Below are 12,025 nucleotides of genomic sequence, written 5' to 3'. Positions count from 1 at the left end.
ATTAATTATTTTATTGTATTTAATTTTAACGTCTTTCAATGAACAGAAGATGTATTTTTCTCTCCTTTATCTGGAAAAAAAATCATTGTGACATATGCATAGTCAATCAGTCAATAAACATTAAGTTACTGCTATTATGTACTAAGCATTGTGCTAAGTGATTAGTCAAGCAAAACAAATGCCCACATTGACCATGTTAAATATATATATATATATATATATATATATATATATATATATATATATATATATATATATATATATATAATCTCATTTCATACCCTGAATATGATTTCTCTGTCAGGAAGTAAGTAGTATACTTTAATGGTCCTTTGGAATTGTAGTTGCACATTGATCCTAGTTCTTAAGTGTTTGAAAAATGTTTGTTTTTATGACATGATACATAAATTGTTCTTATTCTTTCTCCATTCTGCGTAAAAGTCTTCTTGGATTCTCTAAAACTATCCCTTTCATCATTCCTTATAGCTCAGTAGTATTACATTACATTCATGTTCCATAATTTATTCAGCCATTCCCTAATTGTTGGAGCTGCTATAAATATTTTTAGATTTGGGGGGGAGGGGGTTTCCTTTTTTTTTTTTAATCACTTTAGGGATTAGACCTGGTAGCCCTATTATAATTCTTAAACACATTTTCTAGCTACTATCTCATTTTAGTAATAATAGTGGTAGATACAAACAGGATTATCTGTGTGCTAGCAGCCAGTTTGTACTTATGCTTCTCAGCACCAATACCCTAGTCCTGCAAGAATTTTAGGGAACCTGTAACAGTGGGGAAATTTGTTTTTCTCTGTTGAGATGTCTGTATTCCTTGATTCTTTCTCTTAAAGACATGTGACTTTGCTGAACTCAGTACAGTGTGTGTTTGGAATAGATTATAATTGATAAGTGCTATATAAATGTGTCCTTGAGCAACATCATTAGTTTTATGGAAGCAAGATGTCTGGTGAAGCATTGTGTGAGAAGGCACTCCATAGAACAAGTTAGAGATAAGAGAGGTGGAAGGGAAACCACTCACTATTCAGGGGTGTACCAGTGTTTGAATTTATATGTAATTACATATAAACATTTAATAACAATATTAGCATTGTCATTTTAAACATAATTAGTTCAAATTAGCGGATTTACAGCAGGATCAAACCTTAAATATAATTTACTTAAATCCCTTTGTTTTATGTATGAGGAAACTAAGATCTGGGGGATAAACACCTTGCCCAAAGTCACACAACTAATGATGAAATTGAATTTCAGGTCTTTCTACCAGCATTCTTTACAGCAATATTATGGGAAATGTCTGTTATCCTCATGTTGTAGATAAACTTTTGGTGAATGAAGTCCTAGTTCCTGATCACTATACATTATTTAATTACTAACATAATAGCTTGTTTCAGTTAATTTGATCAGTATTGTAAGTAGTTTATTGATAGATGTTGAATGTATACAAAGTGTTGGCTGATGAGAACTTTGCTAAATCCCAGAATTTGTGGTTGGTACCAGTCTCTTCCTACTAGGTGATCCTTTGAAAGTGAAAGGATGAAGAGTACAGAGATACATTTGATGATGTTTAGTTACATTGTTATTTGTTTGGCCTTAGAGACTTTAAAAAGCTTTATTACAAATACTTATCCAAGGTTAAAGAATACTAAAGATATTCTTTCTTTTCTAGCTCAGAAGATAAAGTAACCATTCATTTTATAAACCGTGATGGTGAGAAATTAACAACTCAAGGAAATGTTGGTGACACTCTACTAGATGTTGTGGTTAATAATAATCTAGACATTGATGGGTTTGGTAAGTAGAAATCATTTAATATAAAAAATGTGTATGTAGAAGCACAAATTATAATTAAACTTTAACCCATAAAATTGACCAGAGAATCGTTAAACTAACAGTCAAGCAACAAGCAGGTAATAAGTGTTTAGCACAATGAATTTAGTATTCATAATCTTTGAATTAAGTAATCTGACAGTGTTATTGTACATACCTCCAGAAGAATAGCTCTTTGATAGGGCTGTTCTTGGACAAATCATTTAACCTCTCACTACCTATAAGTTACCTATAGTTGTCTGTCTGTTTTGGTGCTGGGAGTTCCCTGCACTGATGAAATCGTAAGTTTAGACTTCGTGTTTTTTACATTTAAGCTCAACTACTTACAACTGCACTACTTGCAACTGCGCTACTCATCTGGTAAGAACTAAAACCAGGGAAGCTTCAGAAAATTTATCAAGACAGGGAAAATGAAAGATCCTGTTCAAAGGTAAGGACAGTGAGGTAGCACAGTGGATACAGTAGTAGGTCTAGAGTCAAGAGGAACTGAGTTCAAATCCTGCCTCAGACACTTAGTAGCTGTGTGACCCTGAGCAAGTGACACTTAGGAAGTTATTACAGTTGTCTGGGTGAGAAGTGCTGAGGCCCTGAACTTGTCAAGAGAAGGAAACACATCCAAGAGGATTGATTGTAGAGTGACTTGATAAGGGTATTGAGGGAGAGGGAAGAGTCAGTGAGGACTTCAAGTATTTTTAAGCCTATGTGACTGGAAGGATGATGGTACTATCAAGAGAAATGGGGAAGTTTGGAAGGAGCGATGGATGGGCTTTGGGTAAAATATGAATTCTGTTTATACATGTTGAAATTGAGATACAGAGGGGATATATAGATGGAGATGTCCATTGGACAGTTGACAAGATGAGAATATAGTTCAAGAGAGAGATTGTGTCTAGGTAGGTAGATTTGGGAGTCATTTGCACAGAGATGAAAATTAAACCTACAGGAAGTGATAATATTAAGGTATAGCATTTAGCTAAGAGTAGAAGTCCCAAGACAGAATCTAGGGAGGTGTGGGATGAAAACCTGTACTCGGTAGATAGGTAGGAGTCAGCAAAGAAGAATGAGAAGGAACAGTCAGGTAGGTAGGAAAACCAGGAGAGAATAATGTCATAGAAAACAAGGAGGAAAAGAAGATCCGGGAGATTGGCAGAGGAAATTCTACAGTGTTAAATGTTGCAGAAAGGTCAAGCTGAATGAAGAATGTAAAAGAGTAATTGAATTTAGCAGTTGCTAGTGACCACTGAATGTATTTCAGTGGTAGTTAGTCATAGATACAGTTGAGTGGTACGATTGCAGACAGAATATCTTTGTTTGTGTTGCTCCCTCTACCTGGAATTCCTGCTCCTCCAAACTTTAGTTTTCTGTTTTGTTGGATTATGTACTAATAAAATAACAGGTCCTTGAAGTAAGAGTTGAGGGGTGGAGTGGGGGATGAGAATGGTGAGAGGCAGAAAGGATTAATTAAGAAGAAAGAAAATGGAGGCAACCTGCCCTGGGAAATGAAGAAGAGCACAGGACAGGAGCTTGAGCTCTTGACATCAGGGTCAAGTGAAGGCTTTTGAAGGATGGGGAAGACCTAGTCATATTTTTAAGTATTGAAAAAAGAGTCAAAAAATAATCAGAATGTGAAAGAAAGAGGAATTGATCTTGGGGTTGGTGGGATAGGAATGTGATTAGCTTTGGCAAGGAAAAAAGCCCATTTCTTCATCAAGACTTATTCAAAGGAGGATCAAATTGTGGATAGAATTGTGGGTGATGATACGAACTTTGGAACTGGGGAGTAGGGAACAAGAGGGTATTTACAATAGCCACTATTTGTTCATAGTAAATTTATTGATATTAACTGGAGTCATAAAAATAGATTTGAATTATATGTGCTCTTTATAAAGGACAGGAAGATATATACTATATTTTAGAAAGGTTTCTTCTAAGTTTTAGCACAGTGTTCAAGCTTCATTCACAGAAAATATTGTCATTTTATAGTTAAGCCAGTAAACATTTATTAAGCATGTACTGTGTGCCAGACACTGTGCTAAGTGCTAAACATGTAAATACAAGTTTAAAAAAAAAAGATAGTCCTTTCCCTGAAGGAGTTTACAGTCCAATAAACGTGGACACCCACCACAAAAATGATAATAGTGCTTACAGTGTGGCGAGTACTTTACAAGTATTATCTCATTTGGTTATCACAGCAACCTGGGAGGGAAGTGCAATTATTATCGTCATTTTATAATTGAGAAATCTGAGGTAGACAGAGATTAAGTGACTTGTCCAGGGTTTTGCAGTAAGTGCCTGAGGCAGGATTGGAACCCGGTCGTCTGACTCCAGGTCTAATGCCAGAGGAGAATTCAGGTGAGCTGAAATGTGATACTTCCTATCCAAGTCCCAGACCTGTGGTAAAGAACCCCTGTAAGAAGTAGAAATGAGACCAGCAAACTCTGTATCCCTCCACGTGAGGAAAATGAGGCAGCCTGGTAACCCAGTCTTGGGTATCTACCCACCAAGCAAAGGGTGAGGGACAAGAAAGTAAATGATAGGGGACAAAACTCAAAAAGAAAAGAAAAAAAAAGAAGACTGGAATACTAAAGTCTCAACCAGATCCCAGAATACACACAGAGAAATCAACAGAGGTGATCCTAAAACCAGAAGGAAGTATGATGAAAGCCACAAAAAGAATACCAAGCTCACCTCACAAATATTATAATATGAAGTAAAGTGAGGTTGTGTCTGATGATATAATCATGTGCGTTACACAAAAAATGTGAAATAACTCCAGAATAGATTCAAAGAGCAATGAAATCCATAGGAGAAGAAATTAGAAATAAATATGGGTCATAAAGAAATTAATTTGAAGGTGTGTAAAGGATGCTAGGAGTTACTGTCATCTTTGACTTATTGTCTTTGTCCATTTTAAGACATTTTGTCATAAATTCCATTTTAAGACATTTTGTGCTTTTCTAGTCTTTGTAGCCCAGGTTACAATATTGAACATGGAGCTTGTCAGGGTAATTAATAAGGAAACTTCTAAGTGCTCCTTGTCTACCCATGTGAATTTTGATGTAAAGAAGCAACCTTTAAGCCTGTCTAGAGGCCCATTTTGTAGAAACTTTTAAAAAGTACTTATCACTTTCTCCTCATCCTTAAGATATTCCAAAATAAATGTTAGAGATTTAGAATACCTCGTGTAGTTGTCTAAGCACTAGACTAAGAGTCAGGATGTCTGAGTTCTAGACTCAGTCTATCATCATTGCAGTCTTGACCAAGTCACATCCCTTTGCTGAGCCTCAATTTCTTCATCTGTGAAATAAGGATACTGTTTTAGATCATTTCTAAGCCTCTTGCATCTTTAGAAACAGGCATATGTTGTCTTATTTATTTTTAGATAAAATCATCTTTCAAGTTATTAGATTAATATGTTTAATATTACCTTTAGTATAAGTGAGTGTCCTCTTGTCAGATTTTCTGGTAAGGAATGACAAATCTTGAAGGAATCTTTCCTGAAGGCATGTGTTTTTTTGGGGGATTATAATGTGTGTATATTATGCTTTTCAAATCACCATATTTAAGAACTGATTTTTGTTTTCAATTTGGAAGGCGGGAACTAAACTCAGGTCTTTTTAAAAAAAATTTTTTATTCATTTTGAACTTAAGTACAAAAAGACACACATGCAAAAGGAAAATTTCCATGTTATGCAGCACAGCATAAAGAGAGGTTTCAGTATAAAACAATGAATTTCCATTTCATAGTGTTTACTTTTTTAAGAAATGTAATAAACACTACTCATCGTTTTCAAAGTTGCCTGCTTTTTTGTGCTTTCTTCTAAGTTTTCTTTTGTTCTCTGATGTTTTTTCTCCCTCTCTCCTCACTCCACCTTAAAAAAGACTACCATTAGGCATAGATATGTGTGTGTATGTGTATGTGTGTGTGTGTATACACATACATGTATGTATATATATGTGTAAAACCATAGTATACATACTTCTATTTACCAGTTCTTTCTCTGGCGGTGAATAGACCTTCCTTCATAGGTCCTTTGTAGTTGGTTTGAGTATTTGTGATACTCAAAATGAATTAGTCATTCAAAGTTGTTCTTATGAGAATATTTCTATTATTGTGTAGAATGTTCTCTTGCTTTGCTCATTTCACTTTTCATTATTTCATATGTCTTTCCTCTTTCCATGTTTTTTTTAAATCAACCAGCTCAGTCATTTCTTATAGCATAGTAGTATTCCGTCACAATCATGATAACTTATTTAGCCATTTCCCAATTGAAGGGCATCCCTTCCAGCAATAGTGAATTAATATCCCAATTTTTCCACATCCCATCCATCATCTATTGCTTTCCCCTTCACAGTTGTTTTAATTTGCATTTCTCTAATCAGTAGTATTTAGAGCATTTTTTCTTGACTGTATATAATTTTGGTTTCTTCAACATAAAACTCCCTGATCATATTCTTTGACCTTTTATCAGTTGAGGACTGGCTTGTAATCTTACAGTTTTAACAAAATTCTTTATGTATTTGAGATCTGTAACCTTTATCTGAGAAATTTTGTTTTCCTTTTAATCTTGGCTATTTTGGTTTTATTTGTATAAAACCTTTTTAATATAACAAAAATTACCCATTTTACACCTCTTGCTTATTCATGCCTTCTCCTATCCTTAAGTCTTATAGGTATCATACATTCCATGTTCTTTAAACTTACTTGTGATGGCTCCCTCTGTATTAGGTCATGTACCCATTTTGATCTTATCTTGGTAAACAGTGTAAGATACTGGTCTATGTCCAATTTCTGCTTTCCCAACAATTTTTACCTAACAATGAATTCTTACCCCAAAAGCTTAAATTTTCACATTTGTCAGACACAAAGTTACTATATTCTTTCACTACTGTGTGTTGTATATCTAATCTGTTCCACTGATCTACCCTCCTATTTCTTGGCCAATATCAGTTTTAATAGTTACTGCCTTATAGTTTCACATCTGGTAGTGCTAAACCTCCTTTTTTTTACATTTTTTTCATTAGTTCCTCTGAAATTCTTGAGTTTTTGTTCTTCCAAATGAATTTTATTATTTTTTTCTAACTCAGTAAAATGATTTTTTTGTAATTTAATTGGGATGGCATTGAATAAATAGTTAATCTAGGTTGAATTGTTATTATATTGGCTCTGCCTGCCTATGAAAATTAATATCTCCAATTATTTAAATCTGACTTTATTTGTATAAAAACTGTTTTATAATAATGTTCATGAAATTCCTGGGTTTGTTTTGGCAAGTATACTCTCAGATGTTTTATGTTGTCTATAGTTACTTTAAGTGGAGTATCTCTTATCATCTCCTCTTGCAAGGTTTTGTTGGTGATATTTAGAAATGCTGATGATTTCGGTGAGTTAATTTTATATCCTTTACTAAAGTCCTTAATTGTTCTCACAGACTTTATAGTTGAATCTATAGCATATCATATCGTCTGCAAAAAGAGATAATTACCTCATTGTTCATTCTGATTCCTTCAATTTCTTTTTCTTCTCTTAGTGCTATTAGTAGCATTTCTAGTACTATAGTGAATAATATTGGTGATAATGAGCATCCTTGTTTCACTTCTGATCTTATCAGGAAGTGTTCCAACTTATCTCCATTACAAGTAACACTTACTGATGGGTTTTGATAGCTGCTTCTTATCATTTAAGGAAAAATCCATTTTTACCTCTGATTTCAAGTGTTTTTAATAGCAGTGAATCTTTTATTCTGTCAAAAGTTTTTTTTGCATTTATTGATATAATCGTATGATTTTTGTTACTTTTATTATTGACATAATCAATTTTGTTAATAAATCCCACTTTGTCACAATGAAATCTTTGTAAATGTATTGTTGTAGTTTCCTAGCAAATATTTTATTTAGGATTTTTGCATCCATATTCATTAATGAAGTTGGTCTATAATTTTCCTTCTCTGTTTTTGCTCTTCCTGGTTTAGGTGTCAGTACCATATCTGTTTTGTAAAAGGAGTTTGGTAGGATTCCTTCTTTGCCTGTTATTCCAAATAATTTATTTAATATTGGAATTAGTTAATCTTTCAGTTTTTGGTAGAATTCACTTATAAATCTGGTCCTGATGATTTTTTCTTAGGAAGCTCATTTATGGCCTGCTCAATTTCTTTCTGAAATAGATTTATTTAGGTATTTTGTTTCCTCTTCTATTAATGTAGGCAGTTTATATTTTTGTAAATATACTTCCATTTCACTTAAATTGTTAAATTTATTGCCTTGAAATTGAGCAAAATAATTCCTTATAATAGCTTTGATTTCATCTTTATTGGTAGTATATTCACCCTTTTCATTTTTAATACTAGTGATTTGTTTTTCTTCACTCTTTTTGACACTCATATTAACCAATCTTTTTTTTTTGTTTTTTTCATAAAACCAAGTATTAGTCTTATTTATTAATTCAGTGGTTTTCTAGCACTGAATTTTATTAATCTCACCTATAATTTTTAGAATTCCAAATTTAGTGTTAATTGGGAATTTAAAATTTTTTTCTCTAGTTTTTAAAACTGCATTTAAGTTTTGATGTGTTATCTCCTTATTGTCATTCTCTTTAATGAAATTATTGATTGTATCATTTGTTCTTTAACCCATTTATTCTTTAAAATTCGATTGTGTAGTCTCCAGTTAGTTTTTAATCTGAGTCTCTTATGTTCTCTTATTGAATATAATTTTTTATTGCACTGTGATCTGAAAAGAATGAATTTAATATTTCTGCTTTTCTGCATTTAACTATTAAATTTTTATGCCTTTACTGTATGGCCACTTTTTGTAAAGGCATCATATACCATGGAGAAAAAGGCATATTCCTTTTTATTTCCATTCAGTTCTCTCCAGATATATATCATATTTAGCCTATCCAAGATTCTGTTCACCTCCTTGACTTTTTTGTTATTCATTTTTTTGGTTAGATTTATCTGATTTTGAGAGGAAAAGCTTAAAGTTCTCTACTGTTACAGTTTTACTTTCTTTTTCCACCTTTAATTCATTTAACTTTTCCTTTAAAAATTTAGGTACTGTAAATTTGGAAGACTTTTATACCCTTCTAGATGTATGTGTAGTTCCCTTTTTAACCCAGTTATGATGTAAGATTCTAGCACTATCAGCTCACCTCTCCACCTGCTTCCAGTGTAATACTTCTTCCACTGATTACTCATTTTTATAATTTATCTATGATTTCTTTCTCCCTTGCTTACTCATTGTTATTATTATTATCATTTTAAGCAGTTTATTATAGTCACATTAGTCCCAGAGATGTGAAGGATGATACCTCAGGCTTCAAGATTTTCCCTGCTGTTGTTTTTCTGAGCTTGGCCTGGGGTACTCATCTTCACCCTGAACCATGGCTTCGGCCCCCAGCCACACTGTCACTGCCAAACCTCTTGTCACTGTGTTTCCTCTCAGCACTGCAAACTTCAGCTCACCCTTCTGCCCTAGAATCAAAATGAAAACCAGGGATTTTGGTTTTCCTTTTAGTGCCCACAGGCTGCAGGTTCCCCTTCTATCTCACTCACTGGGTCTGTGCTTGCTCCTCCTCTCCCACAGCCACAACCTGTGACTGCATCTGGTCCACATACCTGTGCCTGGCATCCAGCAATTGCAGAGGATCCTTTATGCTTCTCTTGCTCAGTTGTTTGACCCCCGCACTGTCTGTGATGTGAAAATTTTTACCGTTGGAGCCTGTCACCTGCCACCTGATTCAGTGGAGTCTGCCTGAAGGTGTTTTCACTTCAGTTGGGCCAGACCTCTCCTCTGGGAGGTTGGGTTTTCCTAAGGCCCATCCAAATGGTCTTAGGAGGAGCACTGCTTTTCCACTACTTGTAATTACTTCTGCCTGTTGCTCAAAATTCCCTTAGGCAATATTTTTATTATGTTTGTGGGAGAATTCTGGAGAGTCCAGTGTTTCCTGTCTTACTCTGCCATCTTCCTAGAATCCTGTCAGAGCACTGATTCTTATGCAGTGCTCTGTGCCAGGAACTATGTCTACAAAGGTAGAGATGATATCCCTCTCTTCAAAGAATTTACAATCTAGTAATGGGAATTAAGCAAGTACATAGATAAGTTTAAAATGAATTTGAATTTGTTGAGCGTATTAGAGATCAAATAGAGGGTTGGAAAATTGCAGGTAGATGCATGACTTCTAGACAGGAGATCAAGAAAGTCATCATGGAGGAGGTAGAACCTGATTGGATCTGGGCCCAGAGAAGTTCAGTGACTTACAGAGCCAAGATAGTTCCCAATCCTGATCCCTAGCTCTTGACCTCATATTACATATAACTCTTCAAACAGATGGAGTATGTATCTTCTTAAAAAGTAAAATAATTAGAGAAGCAATGTGGTGCCCTGAAAAAAATACTGGATTTGGTATCTTAGGACCTGCATTTGAATCTCATCTTGACTTCTGTCACCTTAGCTAAGACACTTTACCTCTCCAGGCCTCAGGTTTCTCATTTGAAAATGAAGGAATTAGACTAGATCAGTGGTTGTGTTGTTCAGTCGTTTCAGATATATCCAACTTTTTGTTGGGGTTTCCTTGACTAAGATACACAAAGTCACACAGGTAGTGTCTAAGGCCAAATTTGAAGATGAATCTTCCTGACTCCCACCCCTGCCCTCTATCCTGTACCACTCAGCTATATCAAACTCAGAAACAGGGCACTAGACTTCATGTACATGGAGATGCCTATGGACCACATATTGATGTAGAAAATTATACATGTTTATATATTTTTTATTAACTAATAGATTGACACATTAAAATCAAATAGGAACTATGTTTTAATTTTACTTGGGCTACTCTCAGGAGTGTTATGGACTACATGCGGCCTATAGTCCATGTGTTTGACACCTCTGGACTAGTTTATCTCTGGCCCTTTCAGCTTTAAAACTATGATCCTATTAGCTTCAAATTAGTCCTTCAAGGAAATTTAGAGTTTTGCTCTAAAAAAAAAAAGTGAATGCCCTTTTGGCTTTCTCCCTAAATTGTTAGGTTGAAAATTGTTGTATGTGCATAACCCATTCTTATTTGAATGGGAATAGTTGTTGTAAGTATTAAGCAAAGGGAAGTGCAAGTCTGACCATGTCACCAGCTTACTAAATTACAGTGGCATCCTGTTGCCTCTGGGATAAACTGAAAACACTTGTGTTAAGATTTTAAAGCTTTTCCCAATTTGGCCTCACCCTGTCTTTCATTCTCCCTTGCTCTGCATTCCAACACAATTGTCTTTTTCCCTATCCTTCACAAATGACATTGCATCTCCTGTCTCCATGCCTTTGGAGATCTGTCCCTGATGCCCTGGAATGTACTTTCCTCACCTCTGTCTCATGGAATGCCTTTTTTCCTTTCACACACAACTTATGTACTAACTTTTACCTGAAGCTTTTCCTCTTTGCCATAGCTGCCAAATACCTTTTTCCCAAACTACGAACTGCTTTATTCTATGCTTACTTTAGTTTGTATTTATATTCCACTTTAGAATGTAAGCACCTCATAAGGAGGGATTGTTTCATCCTTTGTATTCCCAGTATATGTAATATATAGTGTCTGGCACATTGTGGGTGCTTGCTTGATTATTTTCATTATAATAGAAAGGACAAGCTACTTGAATAGTCGAAAAGGCAGTTACTAGTCTTGTGAAAAGTCAGGTGTCAAATAATATGGAAAAACCATTACATAAATTATAAAATTTACTTTCAGAGCTCATAGTGTTCTGGCACCATCTGGCAGATGGACCTTTCTGAATCAGCCTAGCTTGCTCTCTTGGAAGACTTCCATAATGCATTAAAGGATTCTTTAAGTAATCTGTTTTGCAAGAACATGCTTACGTTCTAAGTTTGAAAATGATCATCTGAATCTGTATGTGCTCTATAATTATGTTTAATATATGTCCTCTTAATATAATGTTTCTTACTCCATTAAGTTATTATGACTCAGAAAAGGCCTTAGAGATTATCTGCTCTGTACAATAAAATGAATGTCTTCTGTCAGAAAATATACCTTAGGCCCTTCCTTGTGAGTACTTTCTTAAGCCCTGGGGAAGAAAATAAAGATGAGATGCCATTCCAGGACCTTGCAATCTAGCAGAGAAATAAGGCATCAAACTATATTACTTGGAAACTATATTACTATATTACTTGGA

The 12,025-nt window shown here is 34.6% G+C and overlaps 1 protein-coding gene and 1 long non-coding RNA gene across 2 annotated transcripts in view; one reads left to right on the top strand and one right to left on the bottom strand.

Annotated features, from left to right (window-relative positions):
* The window catches only part of FDX1 (ferredoxin 1), a 35,167-nt gene that overhangs the window by 12,114 nt on the left and 11,028 nt on the right, over positions 1 to 12,025 (top strand). Inside the window, exon 2 of the mRNA XM_072611163.1 lies at positions 1,687 to 1,811. Within this exon, the coding sequence (XP_072467264.1) occupies positions 1,687 to 1,811 (125 nt within the window). The remainder of the gene's footprint in view (positions 1 to 1,686; positions 1,812 to 12,025) is intronic.
* On the bottom strand, positions 1,807 to 11,329 carry LOC140505306 (uncharacterized). The gene is made up of 3 exons (XR_011967443.1): positions 11,260 to 11,329; positions 9,464 to 9,536; positions 1,807 to 9,319 (listed from the first exon to the last, which is right to left on the bottom strand). It is a non-coding gene; the product is annotated as an uncharacterized lncRNA (long non-coding RNA).

Source organism: Notamacropus eugenii, chromosome 5, assembly GCF_028372415.1.
Source record: "Notamacropus eugenii isolate mMacEug1 chromosome 5, mMacEug1.pri_v2, whole genome shotgun sequence".
NCBI classification, from domain to species: domain Eukaryota; kingdom Metazoa; phylum Chordata; class Mammalia; order Diprotodontia; family Macropodidae; genus Notamacropus; species Notamacropus eugenii.
Note: the sequence above shows the minus strand (reverse complement) of the source record. Positions and strands in the feature narration are given on the sequence as shown.